A 19,956-nucleotide genomic window follows, 5' to 3' on the forward strand; every position below is an offset into this window, starting at 1 on the left:
GAAAACAAGGTAGAAGGTGCGAAATCCGCGGCTGTAAAACGGGATAGGTTGAAAGGATGACACAGAAATTGAATCCTGGCACACACAAGGTTATAAAATATAAAGACAGCTGCGAAATCGCAGGCCGACGAGGATGGGATTCGAACCCACGCGTGCAGAGCACAATGGATTAGCAGTCCATCGCCTTAACCACTCGGCCACCTCGTCCACAGGAAAGCAGTTTAGGATCTCCTCTCTGGGGTCTGGATTCTTCCTTCTCGGAGAAAGCGTGAACCTAACTACGTCGCGTAGGGATGGTGTCCTGAGGGATCCCGCCCGGCACCGCGAGGACGACTCGCAGGGCTCTGGCTGCCGAGCGATATCCTAGCCTGCGCGAGCACCCGACTCGGGGTTGGATTTCTGGGGCGTGCGTCACTCCTCAGGAACCCCGCTATCCGCCCAGATTTACAGTCCCCGGATCTACAGTAAAAACTATCGCGAGATCTTGGAGCTCCCCACCCCCGACGGGGCGGCTCGGGACTTGGAGCCAGGGACCCTCCCCTTCCGGCCCCTGTGAAGTGTTTCTTCTCTAATCTGCTGGATGGGACCTCAACAGAGTTGCAAATAAGAATAAATAAAAGCTACCCGAGCTCTAGAAAAGGGAACGCTGACCCCGACGTGATTTGAACACGCAACCTTCTGATCTGGAGTCAGACGCGCTACCGTTGCGCCACGAGGTCGGCCGGCCACGGGGGTGGACAGGTCTCCCCATGACGACTGGACGATAAGGCGGCCGGCTGTGGCGATCGAGATGCTGAGGGCCTTCTGGAACTTCTAAAATCCCCCGGTGTGGTGCTTGCTCTCTCCCTCCGGCCTCGTGGGACCAGCAGGGCCCGCCACCCGGAGGGCAGCGGCTTTGTGGGCTCCGGGTTCATCGGTGCCCCGACCTCGTCGCCGTCCTCCTGCAGACCATAAGGCGGCCTAGAGCTGGTTCGCTGGGGGTCCCAGAGTTCACAGCCCAGCGGGGACGGACTGGCACAGAAACGTGTGGAAGGACTGGGAATACCAGGCCGAAGGTGATGGAAGCACGTCTGGGACAGAGATTAGCTTTTCCAGCCCTTAACAGCCGCCTGCGGAGCCTTCCAGATAGCTACTCACAGGCCCCAAATTTGGAGTTTCGGGTTTAAAGATCCAGGGTAGAATCTTGGCATCGGTAATTTTGTCACTTTTGACGATTCTGAGGAATCCCTTACCTACAATGAAATGCACAGATCTTAAGTGTTTATTTTGATGCGTTTTGAAGAATTCAGCCCACAACCCTTTCAAGATAGAAGACATCTTCTTCATCCTACAAGGTTCTTTCTTATCCTCTACGAGTCGATCCCCCCGCCCTTCACAGAGGCAACCACTGTTCTGATTTCCGTTGACATAAATATCTGTACCTGTTAAAGCTCCCCAGGTGAGACCAGGCTGGAAACTTATAAAGAGGAATACCAGAAGCTGGAAGAACGCCACCCACCCCCCCCCCCCTCCGCCACACACCCACCCAAACACACACACACACATTTGCTCATTTGCTTCTTGAAGGGTGAAAGAAGTTCAAGGGTCCAGTACCGCCAAAGAAAGTTATCAGGGACTACAGACAAGTCAAAGCCAGCGGAGAAGCCTGACCTTAATTGACTGGGCAACATCCTTTAAGAGCCTTCCCCCTTGGTTGTCATGACACTTCTGTCTGCTGGCTTTCCCCTATCTTACCGTCCCCCTCCCTCCAGACTCTTTTTCTGTCCTTTTTTCCTAGGAGTTCTGGCTTCTCTCTTTATGCTGCACACCTTCCCTGGAGTAAACCCTTCCCTGGAGTCAGCCATCACTTTTGTGCTGAGGGCTCCTGAATCCTGCTCCCACCTCTCTGGATTCAGTCTAGTGCCTGCTGGACACCTTCACTTGACCCTGTCATCCTTCGAAAACTTCCCACCTCAGGCGGGACTCAAACCCACAATCTCCCAGCTGAAACAGTACACCTCCTGTCAGAACTTATGAAGCTGAGGTTCTTTATGTCTCGGCATAGAAGGAATTCAGGGAGAGGCAAAGAGATAGGTAAGAAGTAGATCTATTGAGAGAGACATGACATGAGTTTGAGTAGGCTCCAGGGCCTGGCGTGCTGCAAAGAGTCGGACACAGCTGAGCGACTGAACTGAACACGCTCCATAAAAAGTGTGGGCCATCTCTGAAAGAGCACTGGGAAATATAATGTGGTAAGTTTTTATGGGCTGAGTAATTTCAGAGGGTAACAATTGGGAGGATTATTCTAACTACTTAGGGAAGGGGTGAGGATTTCCAGAAATTGGGCCACTGCCCCCCTTTTTGGCCTTTTATGGTCTGCCTCAGAAGTGTCATGGTACCTGTGGGTGTGTCCTTCAACATGTTAATATACAGGATGGGCATGTAATAAGGTTTAAGGTCTACTGGAAGTTGAATCTTCTGCCATCTTGGGCCTGAACGGTTCTAACCATTTTTCTCTCCTATCCAGTTCTCAGTAGCTGCATCATTCTTGTAAAGGTTGTGCCCTGTCCCCTTCCCTCTTGTCTCATTTCCTTCCCAGTCTTCTGCACTCTCAGTTAGAGGCCAAGCTGAGGCTTGGATTCATCTTGACTCTTTCCCCTTCCTCGCTTCCCATTTCTAGTCACCAAGTTCACTCAATTTCATTTCCTTCATAATTCTCCTGTTAGCCCTCATTCCCTATTCCCACTGCCATCTCGCTGGATGACTGTAGTAGACTCCTCCCTAATGTCTCTGTCTCCAGAACAGTCAAAGAGAATCATCTTTTAAAATGCTAACATGATTCCATCATGCTGTGGCTTAAAATCAATGCCCCATTGAAACTGCACAACTCAGACGGGATTCAAACCCAGCCAAAACTGATTGGGACTTGAACCCTTGGGTTAGGACTTGAACCCACTGTCTTCTAGTTTAAATTGCTCACCTGGTGTGAAAAACTGGTGGGAAATGTTCAATGGTTGCTTCAGTCTGCATACTCCTGAACCCGAAGCTCAGATTAAACACCAGAAAAAGAGAGACAAGCAAACGTGGTGTGCTGCCTGTTAAAAGCCCAAGGCACTAGTCATGTACATTTTCAAGACAAAGGATCCTACATCAAAATGCCATACTGATAATTTACATAAGGTTTACCAAGGTAACAGTCCAAGTAAGCATTTACAAAGTGAGCAACAAGTCACCATGACTCCCGACCCTCTACAGAGTTGAGAAAGAATGCTATTCTTTTAAGTTTTAAGAAGTAACAACAGCAAATAAAAGTTACACTGTAGCATTAGAAGAAAGGGGAAAAAATTGATCTGTATAGTTGAGCAGTCACTCCCATCTGGTTAATATGTAACGCAGGTGCACACTGCACGTTAGGGAGGGAAGGAAGAGGCCCAAACAAACACAGAGAGAGAATTTTATGTTCAGTTTTTCTTATCCTGCCTTTAAATATAAATTTTGTTTTATCACCAGAGTGAGGGAATTCAAGGCTAAGATAGCTACATAACAAACTTTGCTATTTCTTTAGTTTGCTACCCCAAGCACAAACCCCTTTGTTAATTCTTCACAAACAATATTTCTTTGTCAAAAAACAACATATAAACAGCCTCCTTTGGTCTCTTTGGTAGTCCTTTTTCTGTGAGATTTCCCTGTGTATGAATTAAATTGGATTTTTTCCCTCCTATCAATCTATCTTATGTCAATTTAATTATTAGATCAGCTAAAAGTACTCAAGACAGTGGGATGAAAATTTCTTCCACCTGGACAGAACTATTTGGTGATGTCTGGGATTTGCTTCAAAATAATCCAGTGGGACTGGGAGGCAGAATATAGCTGAAACAAGGTTGGCCAAGGAACTTCAAGGAACTTGAAGAAACATCTTTTGACTATCTCTTTGACATCTGAAATTTTTCACACACTGGTTTAGAAAAAGGAAATCCATTTAGTACATTGGGGACCTGCAAGAGAGAAAAACATTTTTTCTGTTTTGACCACATTTCCTAAAATGAAGTTTTAAGAACAAATGATCTATTTTCAAAGAAAATTTCCTTGATCATATTGTTCTACTATTTCCTTTAAAATTTATTTATTACAACTTTTACCGTGCAGATTTATTATTTGTTGACGTGTTTGTTGTCAGTCTCTCTGACCCCAGGAAGGTAGAGACTTCTTCCTTGTTCCTCAAGGATATGAGCCCAGCACAGTGCCTGGGACTTATTTGTTGAATGAATGAATGAATGAATGAGGAAATTAAAAAATGCCTCTTGGGCTTGTAGTTTGGACCTAAGAGGCACTGAGATGGAGAGTAGTAATAAAAGAAGTGTTCACATTTTGAAATATATAGGGAAGTCATTATGGCTTAAACATTACACAACTTGAATTTTATCCTAACTAAAATAGCCTGCTTGTGGTCTATCAAACACACTTTGTATATCTGCTTTAATTAAAGGAAAGGGTACGTTGACCAGAAGTAAAAAATGACCATGTTAAAAATAAAGATTAAATGCCCCTTTCCTGGGACACCTTTGATGTGATGATAAGAGATGCTTTCCAGGTGCCAAGGCCATGCTGACCTGCTGTATATTAATCATCTGGTCCTTAAAAAAGAAAAAAAAAAAGAAATGTAACCCTGACTTGTATAAAGTTCTTTGTTCTTACAAAATGCAAAACTGCACTGAAAACGATGCTTGCGCTGGGGCAGTTTCTCAGAGTAATCTGGGAAAGGAGCTTCCAGTCTACTCATTAGTTTGGCTCAAATAAAACTCTTTTCTATTCTTATTATGGATTATCCATTATTATTCTTGGGAGATGATCTGGTAGGGGGTGGGGGTGGGGGTGGGGGCTGGAAGTTGTGACTTGACTGTTAGCCATGAACTCCGGCGAGAACTTTCCGTTCTGCAGGAAATCACCTATAAGGTCCGAAGGTCCGTGAGGTCCCAATCGTGAGAGATGCTTAGACTATAGCTGGGCAAAGAGACTATAGCTGGCCATACCTCTAAGAGATAAGGAAATCGTAGAGTCTGAATTTCCGCCCTCGACTCTTGCCTCCCAGCGACGCGGGGTTTCATTCTCTTCCTCCACTCCCTTTTCTGATACCGTTTGTCCACTTCATTCCCGCAACACGCCTCTCATCCACACCCTAGTTCAGGAGAGGGGCTCTTTTCTGTACTCTGCAAACCCCTCGCCAATCTGAGCAAGCTGGCGGCGGGGCGGGAACCAGAATCAAGGAAAAGTTCAGGTACACGGTCGGCCAACAACCAGGGGCTCCGGGACAATAAAGGGGCATCCACCTCTCCAAATTCGGCCTAGGTCAGGGAGAAGCTACACGGATGCGGAGGATGGAAGAAAAGAGTGTCCAGGCCTCGGGCATGTTGACGCCCTAAGGCTGGAGTGGTGGTGACTGTGGCGTCCGGAGGGTCATCCTGGGCAAAGTAGCAGGGGCTGGGGCCCAGGCCGCTCCCGGCGTGGGGAGACCCGGAGGAGCGAGTGTCCGAGTTTCCGTGCGCCAGTGCTGTGTGGGCTGACTCGGCAATGCAGGGCAGCCCCACAACACACTCTCAGGCTGTGCAGACAACTCGTCTGCACGCGGGAAGGCCGGCGGCTCGATTCTCTGCATCCGCTCGGGGTCTGCACAAGGTATTGTGGACCCGGACCAACGTTTCCCAGAGGGCCGGCGGCGGCGCGATAATTTGCAGCTCTCGCGAGACTTTCAGAGGTCCCGTCGGAGCCCTCGTTTTTGCGGTTACCAAGGCAACTGAGCGGTGCCGGCGTAAGCGGGGAAGGCGGCGTACGTCGAATTTTTGTCTGCTAGCTCAAGTGACCCTCCTTGAGCTTCCAGCCCCAGAGACAAACGGCCTCTGCTCCAGGCAGTACCTCTTCCCCTGGGGACCATGGGCCGGATCTCGGGGCTCGTGCCCTCTCGCTTTCTGACGCTCCTGGCGCATCTGGTGGTCGTCATCACCTTATTCTGGTCCAGGGTAAGACCCATGGCCCTCTTCTCGTTCCTCCTTCCAATTTGGGGTGGTCCCAGCCCCGCCCCACCCTTTGTCCCCCGGAGCCTTACACGGTGGAGTCCTCCCATATCCCGCCGCCAGACCCTCTTTCAACTTCTCTTTTTTTCTGCCCTGCGCCCTAGGACAGCAACATCCAGGCCTGCCTGCCTCTCAAATTCACCCCTGAGGAGTATGAGAAGCAGGACATTCAGTGAGCATGTGGGACAGGGTGGGCAGAATTAGGCAGTAGTGGGAGTGAAGGGGTCTTAGAAAAAGTCCAGAAGGCCTAAGCCACTTCCTTCTTTTCTGCAGGCTGGTGGCAGCGCTCTCTGTCACCCTGGCCCTCTTTGCAGTGGAGCTGGCTGGTTTCTTCTTAGGAGTTTCCATGTTCAACAGCACCCAGAGCCTCATCTGTATCCTTTCTACGTGTACTCCTTTCCTCCTCGGTCCTTGTCCACCATAACGCCCTTCAGCCACTTAACTAGGCCTTTCTGGCACAATGGTGTTTGCTCTAACAGGCAAACAGAATCCCTCCTGTGGAGAGATGTTAGGCAATGTGGAAGATTTAATACAATCTCGGATCACTTTTTGAGCTCCTGCTACTCACCAGGCACTGGAGATCTCAAGATGGGAGTACAACATAGTTTTCTATCTTGAGGAAAAGGGAGACGCACAGACATCTGTAATTCAGTGTGATAAGCACGGGTGCCATCAGATGTAAAGATACAAAGCACTTTGGGAAAGCAGAAGAGACAAAGGAAGTGAGGAAGATGGATCAGGGAAGGCTCTCAACACCAGGGTGCTGAAAAGTGATCCCAGCAGTGTATTGTGTCCCTGTGAGCATTTCTGTGTGCTTGGAGTAGATCGGGAGTCTACTACTTCACCTGAAGGGTCCAAACTAGATACGGGATGGAGGTAGCTTGGTTTCCCAGCAGGGCAGGCTCAGCTCTGGCCTCTACACATGGCCATCCTAAAACCCAAAAGTCTGGGCTTCTGGCTCTGGCCTTTGCAGTGTGGTAAAGGGAGCGAGAGATGCCTTGCTCACCAGGAGCTGATTGTGAATGCAGATGCCAGGCCCATCACCGGCCTTTTCTGGCTCATCACTACCTGTTGATCCAAAAGCTTTCCTTGACTCTGGTGTATTCCCAAGCCATCGGGGCTCACTGTGGTGCATCTGTGGCCCTGGCCTTCTTCATATTTGAGCGTTGGGAGTGCACCACGTATTGGTACATTTTTGTCTTTTGCAGGTATGGTAGCACCTAATGTTTGAGGACGGGGAAGGGAGGTTTACTTTAAATCTGAAGATTTCTCCTACCCAGCCCTTTACTCCATGTGTAAGATACCAGATCCACTCCACATTCCCGAGTCTTTTTGAAGTCCTCCCCTCCTGCACTCCTAAAACTTCCCTGGTGGCTCAGACAGTAAAGCATCTGCCTACAATGTGGGAAACCTAGGTTCGATCCTTGGGTCGAGAAGATCCCCTGGAGAAGGAAATGGCAACCCACTCCAGTGTTCTTGCCTGGAAAATCCTATGAACGGAGCAAAGAGTCAGACACGAGTGAGTGACTTCACTGTCACACATGCACTTCAGGGGGTGGGGGGTGGGATCGCTGGCTTGAGGATCTGGGTATTTTTATTAGAAGGAACTCTGAACCCATCACCTACCTTCCTCAGTGCCCTCCCAGCTGTCACCGAAATGACATTATTCATCAGTGTCTTTGGGCTGAAAAAGAAACCTTTCTGATACCTTCGTGACTGGAAGTAGGGATGAAGGCTGAAGCAGTGAAGGACCACTCACCCTTTCTGGAAGAGGAAGGCTTCAGCCCTACTTCTAACACTGCATTTAGTGAAGGATGTCAGTGTTAGGGTAATTATCTCTCGAGTCTGGGATTATCTGCGTTTTGTTTACAGTCCTTTGTAATAAAATATATTTTAGGATAAGATCAAAACTTACAGAAATTTTACAGGAATTCCCTGGCTGTCCAGTGGTTAGGACCCAACGCCTCCACTGCAGCAGTCACGGGTTCAGTCCCTGGTGGAGCAACCAAGATCCTGAATGGTAGGCAGCGTGGCCAAAAAAAAAAAAAAAGAAATCAAGACAAAAATTTCAGGAGAAAATTGGGGTGGCCAAACTGCTATAGAAATGGAAGGCTGTTTTCCAGCCTTGTACTGTTAAGACACTAAATGTCGCTTCTATTTTAGTTATTACGGTAGATTTTTGGCGGAAGGGAGTGGGCGGAGATATGTAAATAAGGTGATGCTTAAGGGTAGTACCTCGAGCTCTTTAAGAGAGTGAAGCATTCTGGGAGGGATTAGCGTTTGCTATTTTGACAGCCAAATGGAAAAATATATTTAAAAACATCTGCAAATAAATTGAACAACAGAAGTGGAAGAACCTGGATAGCTTTAGATTGCTCGGACTAACATGTCGTTTACTCACCCTCCCTGTTAGCGGAGTCGTATTTCCGGAGTACGGAATATTGCAGCCTTCTCGGTATCGTCAGGTAGGATAATCCTTACCTGTTCCTCCTTTTGGAGGGCAGAATGGAACATGATGATTGGAGTTCGCATGATTCGTGATTAACGGCTCTGCGTAATCAGGACTTGCAACACCCTGATTGCTCCTATCTGATTCTTCCTGACGATCCGTAATATTAATATACTCTTAAGATCAGATTGAGTTTTGTTGTTAGTTGTATCCCCTCCAGTGTTCTTGCTTGGGGAATTCCCAAGGATGAGAAAGCCTCGTGTGTTGCCGTGTTTTGGGTCGCACAGAGTCCGACACGATTGAAACGACTTAGCAGCAGCAGTGTTAGTTCTAATGGCGTCTGTAAGGTTTGGGGTGTGTTGTATTTTTTTTTTTTCTTTTCTAAGAGTGTTTGGTTTGGGTATGTTTGTGTAGTGTATGGTTTTTCAGGAGTTTTATTCCCAACTCGAGGGACCTTAAACCACGATTCGTTTCTTTGCATGAATCCTAATTTGCTAGTTGATTTTTTTTTTTTTTTCTTAATTTCATGAAGTTTATCTGGGGACATGTTTTGTGTACCTCCGATATTCCAAAAAGTGGTTCTTTTAATGTCTGTCAAATTTGGGGTGTCGTGAATGGATGGCTGTCAAAACTTCTATCTCGCCATGCCAGGAAGGGTCACGTGCTAAAGGGTAGACTTCCCTGGTGTTTGGGGCGCCCAACCCAGAAACCTGGCAAAGGTTACCTGTGTACTCAGTAGTCTGATTAGAACACCCACCCTAGTTTTTGTCTGGTGGCCCCTGGCTAGAACATGTTCAAAAGAAAGTTATTGAAACACACTGTTTGACATTAGAGAAGAAAGTTCTACCTTGTCACAGGGTAAGTGTTCTCACAGGGGCACATTTTTTAAGGAAAGATTCAGTGTAGACGTTTTAATCTATACTTTTTAGTCCTAAATGGTGGAGCCCACGCCATTCTAAATAAGCAAAAGTCATCAAAGGAGATCTTTTCTGGTGGAGCCCCCTCAAGTGATGCTTTCTGTCTCTGCACACAGCCCTTCTTCATGAGTATTCACTCAGAGAATACTTATTCAGCACTTGCTATACACTATAGTGGTACCCAGGAAATAGATGTGAATGTGACCTATACTCGGCCTGGGCCATCACAGATATTATAGCTCAGGGGGACAAAGAACAATCTCTGGTACTCCCAGAGTACTTTAATAACAAATTATGATAAATGTTTCAAACTCGACTTGCAGATGCTATGGAGTAGGGATAATCTGCTCCAGGTGGCAGGAGTGTTGCTCCTACAGGAGCAGTTTGAGTGAGGCCTTGGAGTGTGGCTGAAGCAGAGAGAGGAGCAGATTGTCCAGGAGGCAAGAAAGGTGGGTATTGCCGGTCATGGTTACAGGCTTGACCAGGAGAGTTACATCCCATGACAGCCTGACTTTAACCACACCCAGTGGTGTGCTAATGATTTGTGAAAGCTGTTTGTTTTTCCAGAAACATCATGGACTGATTGTTAAAAACAGCTATATCAAATATTGAATATGTAACCTTGCAATTAAATAAATAATATTTCTAAAACAGAGGGGGATTTCCCTGGCAGTCCAATGGTTAAGACCTAAAAAAACCCAAAAAAACAGAAAACCCAAAACCAGAGTAAGAAATACTCATCAGTTCCTGGTTATTTTATAAATTTACTATTATATGGTTTTGAGGTTGTTTGCATTTATGGTATCTGTATGGTGGGAATACTAAGAAATGATGTACTACTTTGTATCTCTTTCCAATTTATTTAGTGACATTAAGTTAGTAATTTGAAACTGGCCTAAATGGGAGTATTTATACTCCCCAAATTGGCAAATACTACATATCAGGCTTTGCTGATTGTCTAGATTTTAAAAAGTGATGGGGAAAATGTTAAATAATGCAGGTTAAGTCTTTAAGTGTCATGTCTGTAACTGTTATACTACAAATATCACACACACACACACACAACAATGAAGTATTCCCCCAGGATTTGAAAACTTATCAGCAAAGAATCACTCAAGTCATTGAGGAACCTGTGAAGTTTCAACATATCTTCAGTGTTTCATTTTTATCTTAATCAAAAATGTAAATAAAAATATCAACCAATGTTTATGTTACTATCTTTGTATTAATACTTATGATATAATTCCATTTATGAAATTATGGATACAAGAGTAGAATTTACAATAAAGAATATTGTATATTTTATTATTTGCAGATTCTGTTGCACATCCTTTATATCAGCAAAATTTATAATAAACTTATGTACATATTTGAATACATACTCTTCTTGGAGAGTGGGTTGTTAAACATTTACCAGCACTTTCTTGCTCCTCCAGTCCTAAGAAATCGTTCATCACCAGTGATGATGATCACCATCATCCTTGTTCCTAAATTCAGAGGTTCTTTCCAGACTTTGGCTCGACCTCCTTTCTATATGTTGACCATTACCCTCATTTGAAAGTTGTTCTTCCTTCCTTTCTGAAAATTAGCTCCCCTGGCTTACCTCCAACTATTCTGGCTGCTCCTTCTTAGACTCATCTAATGAATATTGATTGAAAACCCACAGCTGGCCAGCCACTGAGGACACATTATAGGGTTGTCTCCTCCCTTTCCCCTGTAAATGGTGGTCACTCTTCCTTGGAGACTTCATCCACCTCTTGTCTTCAAGCATCACCTAGATGGTGCTGGTTTCCATGGCTTGGCTCTGTTCTGTGAGCCCTAGCAGGGGGCAGAGACCGGAATTGAGCTATGGAGCGGTTTAAAGTGTACCCGCTCTCCTCCAAGGTAATGTGATGGCCAATAAGTCACTTAACCACTTTGTGCCTTGATTTCTTCATCCACTTCAACTATATATCTCTTAGTCAACACCAGCCGCTTTGCCAATTAGCATCAAAAATAGGTTTTCATTTTATTGTGAAATTAGTGCCTTGTTAATCAGCATAAGTCAATCATGAAGAAACAAAAACCGCTGGATTCTACTTATATGAGTTCCAAGAGTTGGCTCAAATTCATAGAGATGGACGGAGAAGGCAATGGCACCCCACTCCAGTACTCTTGCCTGGAGACTCCCATGGACAGAGGAGCCTGGAGGGCTGCAGTCCATGGGGTCGCTAAGAGTCGGACAAGACTCAGCGACTTCGCTCACTTTCATGCATTGGAGAAGGAAATGGCAACCCACTCCAGTGTTCTTGCCTGGAGAATCCCAGGGATGGAGGAGCCTGGTGGGCTGCCATCTATGGGGTTGCATAGAGTTGGACACGACTGAAGCGACTTAGCAGCAGCAGCAGCAGAGGGATGGAATGTAATAGAAGGGTGCTTGCCAAGGTTGTGGTGGGTGAGGGGGGAGGGAGGTGAGGAAAATGAGTTGTTTAGTGAGTAGTGTTTCAGTTTCACAAGGTGATAAGTGTTCTGGAGATTGGGTGTATGATGATATGAATATACTTAACCCTACCAAATTGAACAGTTAAAGATGGTTAAAATGGGGTCTTCCCTAGCAGTCCTGTGGTTAAGACTTGGCTTTCCAATGCAGGGGTATGGGTTTGACCCCTGGTCAGGGAGCTAAGATCCCACCTGTCTTGTGGCCAAAAAACCAAAACATAAAACAGAAGCAATATTGTAACAAATTCAATGACTTTGAAAATGGTCCAAATTAAAAAAAAAAAAACTTAAAAAAAATTCCTTAAAAAAATGTTTAAGATGATAAGTTTTATGTTATGTATTTTTTATGATTTAAAAGTAAAAAAAAAAAAGAAAAAAAGATCAGTGGGGAAAATCATTAGTCAATAAAGTTTATTAGGGATTTCCCTTGTGGTTCAGTGGTTGAGAATCCACCTTCTAAGGCAGGGGGATGCTGGTTCCATCCCCTTAGTGTTGGATCTAAGATCCCACATGCTGCAGGGCAAAACTAGGCCCATGCTGGCAACTAGAAAAAAGCTCACATGCCACACCAAAACCCAGTGCAGAAAAAGTAAAAGGCAAGGAAAAAAGAGTTTATAAGAACTGAGTAGCCTTTTGGAGAAAATATGGATCAATACCTTATACTAATATGAATGATAGATAAAAGGTTACAGTTTGAAAAATAAAACCACAAAAGCACTTAAAGAAACTTTGACATTTCTAACCTTTTTATTTTAAATAACTTTAGATCACGGAAAACCTTCAAAAATAGTACAAATTTCCCATATACCCTTCACCCAACTTCTCCAAATATTGACATCTTGCATAGCTATGGTTAGAATTATGGAACAAGAAAGTTAGTGTTGATACAATACTAGTAACTAATCCTCAAGTCTTATTTGAATTTTTCCAGTTTTCCTATTGATGCTTTTTTTTTTTTTTCTGATTCTGGGTGTAATCCAGGATTTCACATTGCATTTAGTTGTCATGTCTCCTTGCTATGCTATGCTAAGTCGCTTCAGTCGTGTCCAACTCCGTGCGACCCCATAAACGGCAGCCCACCAGGCTCCTCCGTCCCTGGGATTCTCCAGGCAAGAACACTGGAGTGGGTTGCCATTTCCTTCTCCAGTGCATGAAAGTGAAAAGTCAAAGTGAAGTCGTTCAGTCCTGTCCAACTCCTAGCGACCCCATGGACTGCAGCCTTCCGGGCTCCTCCGTCCGTGGATTTTCCAGGCAAGAGTACTGGAGTGGGGTGCCATTGCCTTCTCTGCATGTCTCCTTAGGCTTTTCCAATCTGAGACAGTCCTTTGGTTTTTTGTTTGTTTGTTTGTTTCCCTCTCATGACCTTGACACATCTGTAGAGTACTATTGAGTTACTTTGCAGATTGCCCCTCAGTTTGGATTTTTCCAATGTATTCTCATGGTTAGATTGAGGTTATGCATTTTTGGTAAGAATACCACAGAAGTAAATAGTTTGCAGTGAAGAAGACTTCAACAAAATTCAAGAGTCATAAAATATTGATATATTTAAATACATACTTAAAATGTTAAAAGTATGTATGGTAAAAAAAATAAGCTAAAGTTAAAAGGTAAATGACAGTCTAAAGGAAGATATTTATAACATATTAGAAAGGGCTAAATTTGATACATAAAAATGTCCTACAAATCTATAAGAAAAATAACAACTCAATAAAAATGTACAAAAAATTAGGTAGACATTTCACAGAAAAGGAAAGACAAAGAACTCTCAAGTATTTGAAGAGATAGCTGACTTTATTCACCACACGAGAAATGCAGATCATGCTTAACTTACGTCATCAATGACCAAAAAAATTTCATAGAGCTGAAGAGGGTATTGGCTTTAAGTAAACAGGCCTCATCTGTTTGTTGGTGAGAGTAACAATTGGTAACACAACCCCATACCCTAGTGCCTCTCACCTTCTGAGATGGCCCACACTCTGTGTAATGAGTGTATAGATCCCTGAATAAACCTTTCATTTTTTAAAAAAAAATAACACATCTACCTGAGATCAATTTGCCAATATTCCATCAAAATCACCATCACAAAAACTTAGGATTTACCCTTTCTAGGTCTACAAAGACCAAGACCTACCCTTTGACCTAGGATTTTCACATCTAGAAACTAGCCCTTCACATTTGCACATAGGTAGAATGGGAATGTGTATATTATTCCTTGCAGCTTTGCTTGTATTGGCAAAAGATTGGAAACGAATGTCTGTCAACAGGGGATTGGTATCATTACATAACCATGAAATACTGTGCAGCCAGGAGCAAAGTAAACTTTATACATGGTTCTGGAGCAATCTCCAAGATACTTAAGTGACAAAAGCAAGTTGCAGAACAGTTCGTGTAGTGGTCTTCCATTTGTGTTAAAAAAGGAAAAACAAAGGAAAAAAAGAAAAAACGGAAAGCAATATGCACAGAGCATCTGGAAGGAGGCAAACTACCAGGAGGACTGGTGGCTGAGTGGTGGAAGCTGGGGGACTGGGGAAAAGGGTGGGAGAGAGACTTTCTCCATCTGCTCTTTTGAACCATATTCATTAAAAAAAAAAACAAAAAAAAAAACCTAGTATTTTAAAAGATTGTGAGCCTGCAGCTGCTTCTATTCCCTGTCTGGAAATGAAGCTAAGGCAGAGGCCAGCAGGGCTGGACATGGAGAAACCCATCACCGATGACATCATACAAGCACCTGGATCCTGCTGTTTCCAGTCACTCTCCAGTCATGTGAGCCCTCAGAGTCTCCTTTCTGGTTTAAGTCTGTCTGAGCCGTGTTGGCAAGTGTCTTGATCACTTGCTCATTACATCCATCAAAAATCCCGGTGGGTGCTTCATTTTTTCCCTTTAGTTTTATTGAGGTGTACTTGACAAACATTTCTTTCTTTCTTTTTTTTTTTAGCTGTGCTTCACAGCTTGTGGGATTTTAGTTCCCAGACCAGGGATTGAATGTGCACCCTCAGCAGTGAATGAGCAGACTCCTAACCATTGGACCACCAGGGAACTTCCCATGCTGTGTTCTCATGAACTCTTTTCTTATATACTAGTGTAGCTCTAGGTGCCAGCATGGTGCTTGGCATAGTAGAGTGAAAGAGCCCTCATTTAATAAACAAGGAAAATGAGGCCCAAGGAGAAAGCAGCTTTCTTCAGGACATCGCTCAAACAGAGAGATGGGACCAGAACCCGAGACTCCTGGCTATCAGGTCAGATCAGCTGACTCAATTCAGCAAGTGTTTGATAGAGGAGCTTGCTAACCCCAGTGAATTTCTGATGAATGGAAGGTTGCAGAATGAGAGTTTGGGATCAGGAGGCCTCTCAGGCCTGCTGTGCTGGGTTCTCCTTTGAAACACTCCTCACTGAGACCATGCTTCACTGTCATTCATTATCTACTTGCCTGTCTGGTTTCTGTGCAGAGCAGGGAGAACTACACAGATTTAAAAGACATCACTTTATTATGTTTTATACAAAAAATTTTTAAGAGATATTCTATATATATAAAAAAAGTTGACTAACCAACTTTAAAAAAGACCCTATCAAGGCATTTCTCTGACCCTAGGTGTCTCCAGATGTAAAATCAAGACAATATCTACTTTGGGATTTTCCTGGTGATCCAGTGGTTAAGACTCTGCACTTCCAATGCAGAGGATATGGGTCCAATCCTTGGATGGGGAACTAAGAACCCACATGGCGTGGGGCCCTGGTTAAAAAAAAAAAGGGAAAAAAAAAAACAAAAACGGGGCCTACGTCACAGGATTGCCCTGTGGGCTGATTGGTCATGGGAGGTATTTACAACAATGTTCCTAAAAGCACTGTTGTAACAGTGACAGAATTGGTAACCACCTAAAAGCCAGTCCTTGGACTTCCCTGGTGGTCTAGGGTGAAGACTCCACACTCTCAGTGCAGAGGACCCCGGCTGGATCCCTGGTCAGGGAGCTAAGATCACGTTCTCCCACTGGTAGCCAAAAGAAAAGAAAATCCACAGCTGGTCCTTGAGGGAACTAGTTAAAGAAACTGTGGTGAGACTTATAAGCATGGAAGATTGGCCATGAGCATTTGTCTTCTGCGCCTTCCATAACTTAAGTGGATAACAGGAGTCAGACAGGCATATGTCTACAAGGACTAAAGAAACAGTGGATTAAAAGATTTCAACAAGGCTTTGGAGGCTGGACAGTGGACTAAGGGTTTTGACAGACCCAGACCAAATAGGACATGATGCCAGAAGATCCTGGAGTTCCCCAGACTCCGGGTCAGGGCCTGGCTGAACACAGAGGGGGCTGAGAGCCTGTGTTCAGCGTATTGAGAGACACTCTGGTCTCCTTTATCCTCTCACATCCGAGTCACGAACACTGCCCCTCCACCTGCTCACTTTGGGGGAGGCTTTGGACGTGGGGACCCCAGGCACCACAGGGGTGAGGCTTGAGGCTAGAAATAGGAACCACCCTCAAACCCACTCCCCCGCCACACACACACACACAGGGCAGAGACAGAGAATGGGGGATGTTTTCCTCTCAAAAAACTGAGTGGCCCCAGAGAAAGTCTGTCACTTGTCAACATTTGGGGGTCTGCATGAAAAGGCTTCCACTGTGGTACAGCAAAGCCCAGTCAATGAGTGCCCTTCCCCTGCACGTGCACACACACACACACACACACACACATATCTTCCACTCTGCTTCTTGGTGGCTCCCTATTAAATGTTAACAAGAGAACCAAGGACCAGCAGACATTTAAAGAAAGCCTCCAAAATAAAAGAGAGATTCCTCCCATATATTTCCCCCCATGTATTAAGAAAGCCTACCAAGAAGTCTGGAAAAAACAGAGATACTAGGGAGCACAAGAGAAAAAAAAAATGTCTATAATTGGAAAACTGGAGGGAAACTCAATGCATATAGTCTGATACCATTTGTATTTTTCAAGAGAAAATAAGTATCTATGTCTATGTCTATGTTTGTCTCTGCACTGACCATTTTAGAGGATTTATAAGACTGGAGATAGCAGCTATATGGAGTAGGGGTCTTGTGTGGCTCAGGACAAAGGTTTGCTATACATTCTTTTGTACCTTTTAAATTTTGAACGTTACCAATTTCTTAGTTTACAATATAATGCTGAATTTTTAAAAGATAGATACAAAGAGATGTGAGAGGATCTTGCATTTTGGAAATTTTTTAAAAAGATAATCAACATCTATATTTAAGGATATAGAAGAGTAGAAAAAAATATAAAACAAGAAAACTTATTTTCCCAAAAGGAGGAATACATGAACACTGCCAGAAGGTAAAACAAAAAGACAAAGTGGGGGATATTCAAGAGGACCTCAGCTTTATGTCTAGTGTTCTAATATTTTTTTGAGGAGAATGGAGTCACATTATTTGTGTAATTAAGACACTGGGGGGTGGTCGCTGGGCCGGGGAAATGGCGGCTCCAGGAGAGAGCGGGGCTTCGGGTGGAGGAGGCAGCACGGAGGAAGCATTTATGACCTTCTACAGTGAGGTAAAACAAATAGAGAAGAGAGATTCAGTTCTAATATCCAAAAATCAGATTGAAAGATTGACTCGTCCTGGTTCCTCCTACTTCAATTTGAACCCATTTGAGGTTCTTCAGATAGATCCTGAAGTGACAGATGAAGAAATAAAAAAGAGGTTTCAGCAGTTATCCATACTGGTGCATCCTGACAAAAATCAAGATGATGCTGACAGAGCACAAAAGGCTTCTGAAGCTGTGGACAAAGCTTACAAGTTGCTACTGGATCAGGAACAAAAAAAGAGGGCCCTGGATGTAATTCAGGCAGGAAAAGAATACGTGGAACACACCGTGAAAGAGCGAAAAAAGCAATTAAAGAAGGAAGGAAAGCCTACAAATGTGGAGGAGGATGACCCTGAGCTGTTCAAACAAGCAGTATACAAACAGACAATGAAACTCTTTGCTGAGCTGGAAATTAAAAGGAAAGAGAGAGAAGCCAAAGAGATGCATGAAAGGAAGCGACAACGGGAGGAAGAGATTGAAGCTCAAGAAAAAGCCAAACGAGAAAGGGAGTGGCAGAAAAATTTTGAGGAAAGTCGAGATGGTCGCGTGGACAGCTGGCGAAACTTCCAAGCCAATATGAAAGGAAAGAAAGAGAAGAAAAACTGGACCTTCCTGAGACCACCAAAAGTAAAAATGGAGCAGCGTGAGTGACCGCCAAGGGTCACGGCCACAGAACCTTCCCCAACTGTCTCCCTCCTGCTTTGAAGGACTCATTCTTTCCTCCCATTTTCACCCCAACATAGAATAGTATTTGCTTTTTAGTCCATTTTGTTTTCAGTACAATTTAATACCGATCAGAGTAATTCTTTTGTATATTGAAATGAGGGGCTCGGTTTAAAAATAAACCTCCCCCGACCCTCACCCCTCAGACCAACTGGGACCGGAAGGTGCTGCCTTCTCTTCCCACAGCCTGTAACTTAATGTTTTGTACTTCACTGAAGTGTGATGGTTAGAAGCGTCGTGTGTAGTCTGTGGAAATCATCCAGTTAAACACACCGCTGACACTGGTGTTGCCGTGACTCCAGAGGCGAGCCTGGGCCACCTTAGGAAGCCCCCTCGCTTCAGTTCCTTGCTTCTGGGCGTGGCGTCCTTCAAAGCCCCAGATCAGATGGGAAGGCCGCCGACACCCAGAGTGGTCACTGGGCGCCCCGACGTCCCTGGAGTCCGGCATGTGCTTTCCCATCTGACTGGCCAACCCGCGTGGCATGAGGCTCCAAGCCACCCAACCTGTTCACTTTCCAAAGAGCTAGCCGTGCTCCATCCTGTCCCGTGGTGTCCTCGCCTGTCTGCATTTGTTAGTGGTAATATTCTGTATGTGTAATAAATGTTTATACCCTAACCAAAAAAAAAAAAAAAAAAAAAGACCCTGGCGGGGGGGGGGGGGGGGGGGGGGGGGTAATCTACGTGAAGTTCCTCACAGGCAGTAGGTACTTGGCAGTTTCCCTCCCCTCCAGGAACCCAGGGATTGGCAGGCAGCCCCGAGTCTTCCAGATTGGAGGGCAAAGTCAGAGGTCACAAGGTTTGAGGAGCTGATAGTGAGAGCGGTGGGGCTAAGCCCTTGTCCCCACTCCAGGCAGTGCTCCCTCAGGCCTGCTGCTCCTACTCCAGATTAGAAGGCCTTTTCTGTACACGCTGTGTTGAGGGACACACGGTGTCTGAAATGAATTACTAGTTTGACTCATGTGGATGGAGCAAGTTCATGAGTCAGTGGGACAATGACCCGGCCTCCTTCAACCCCAACTTCAAAGTCAGCTGTTAGAAAAGGAAAAAGCCATAAAAAAAAAACCTTTATTAAAGGTCTCCTTCACGTTGCCTACATCAGAACCATTGGAAGTGCTTGTTAGAAGTGACCCTGGGCCTCCTCCCACATCTTTTGAATGAGCCCTGGGAGTGGGGCCTGGAGATTGATCTGGTGAATGTAGAAGCTAAGATCTCAGTTAATACGAATATATTGATTTTTCTTTTGGTTCAGTGTATCTGGGTCTCCATTCTACCTGCTTGCAGAAAACATTCTCTTAGTCATTTCCAGGTGAACTTAGTCTCCCCACCCCGCCTCTTCTCCTGCTTCCACCACTGATCTAAATTTGTGGAGTACCTTAGCACCACAGCATAGATGGGGTGAGTGAGGAGGGCTGCTCAATGAGAGTCCTCTCCTCCTGATAAATCATCCTGGGTCCCCGCCTCCATGGATCATATGCGCTCTCATTTCTATCCTGCTGCTGCTGTCCCCAGAATCCAACAGTAAGAGCAATGTGCCAGTTTTCCAGGCCACACCCCATGGCCTTGGCTACCCCAGTGTATTTGAATTCTGTCCCTTCCATATCCCCTGGACTTGGCTGTCCGGGAATGAGAATGACCCCTAAACCTGTGTCTAACATCTTGTCTAATCCTCCACTAGTTGCTCCCCTGCTAGGGTAGGGTGCTGAGGCTGGGTAGGGGTGGGGAGTTCTGCCTGTTTATACCTCCTTTCAACCTCACCTGAGACCCAGAAGCTGTGGCTTCAGAACCTAAA

The 19,956-nt window shown here is 45.0% G+C and overlaps 2 protein-coding genes, 2 long non-coding RNA genes and 3 other non-coding genes across 7 annotated transcripts; 4 read left to right on the plus strand and 3 right to left on the minus strand.

Moving 5' to 3' along the window:
- Positions 1-68: 68 nt before the first annotated feature.
- Positions 69-5,695, minus strand: LOC112583734. Its single transcript, XR_003107921.3, has 3 exons — positions 5,010-5,695; positions 2,960-3,974; positions 69-1,232 (listed from the first exon to the last, which is right to left on the minus strand). It is a non-coding gene; the product is annotated as an uncharacterized LOC112583734 (long non-coding RNA).
- TRNAS-GCU lies at positions 126-207 on the minus strand. The gene has a single exon. It is a non-coding gene; the product is annotated as a tRNA-Ser (tRNA).
- TRNAW-CCA lies at positions 648-719 on the minus strand. The gene has a single exon. It is a non-coding gene; the product is annotated as a tRNA-Trp (tRNA).
- Positions 1,227-3,623, plus strand: LOC123332647. Its single transcript, XR_006549580.1, has 2 exons — positions 1,227-1,438; positions 1,778-3,623. It is a non-coding gene; the product is annotated as an uncharacterized LOC123332647 (long non-coding RNA).
- Positions 5,696-5,760: 65 nt separating the features above from the next.
- Positions 5,761-8,400, plus strand: TMEM107 (transmembrane protein 107). Its single transcript, XM_006062900.4, has 5 exons — positions 5,761-5,993; positions 6,152-6,219; positions 6,321-6,421; positions 7,159-7,255; positions 7,683-8,400. Exons 1-5 carry the CDS (start codon positions 5,907-5,909, stop codon positions 7,750-7,752), a joined length of 423 nt encoding a protein of 140 aa, XP_006062962.1. The 5' UTR covers positions 5,761-5,906; the 3' UTR covers positions 7,753-8,400.
- Positions 8,401-8,505: 105 nt separating this feature from the next.
- Positions 8,506-8,641, plus strand: LOC112584095. Its single transcript, XR_003108444.1, has one exon. It is a non-coding gene; the product is annotated as a U8 small nucleolar RNA (small nucleolar RNA).
- An 8,659-nt stretch (positions 8,642-17,300) lies between these two features.
- LOC102397360 (dnaJ homolog subfamily C member 8-like) lies at positions 17,301-18,783 on the plus strand. The gene has a single exon (XM_044932317.2). It carries the CDS (start codon positions 17,334-17,336, stop codon positions 18,093-18,095), a length of 762 nt encoding a protein of 253 aa, XP_044788252.2. The 5' UTR covers positions 17,301-17,333; the 3' UTR covers positions 18,096-18,783.
- The last annotated feature ends 1,173 nt before the right edge of the window (positions 18,784-19,956 follow it).

Source organism: Bubalus bubalis, chromosome 3 (assembly GCF_019923935.1).
Source record: "Bubalus bubalis isolate 160015118507 breed Murrah chromosome 3, NDDB_SH_1, whole genome shotgun sequence".
Taxonomy (NCBI): Eukaryota; Metazoa; Chordata; class Mammalia; order Artiodactyla; family Bovidae; genus Bubalus; species Bubalus bubalis.

Coding starts and splice junctions, on each gene's coding strand:
- TMEM107 (XM_006062900.4), top strand. CDS start 5,907: ATGGGCCGGATCTCGGGGCTCGTGCCCTCTCGCTTTCTGACGCTCCTG. Junction 6,220..6,320: donor TATGAGAAGCAGGACATTCA/GTGAGCATGTGG, acceptor TCTTTTCTGCAG/GCTGGTGGCAGCGCTCTCTG. Junction 7,256..7,682: donor TACATTTTTGTCTTTTGCAG/GTATGGTAGCAC, acceptor TACCTTCCTCAG/TGCCCTCCCAGCTGTCACCG.
- LOC102397360 (XM_044932317.2), top strand. CDS start 17,334: ATGGCGGCTCCAGGAGAGAGCGGGGCTTCGGGTGGAGGAGGCAGCACG.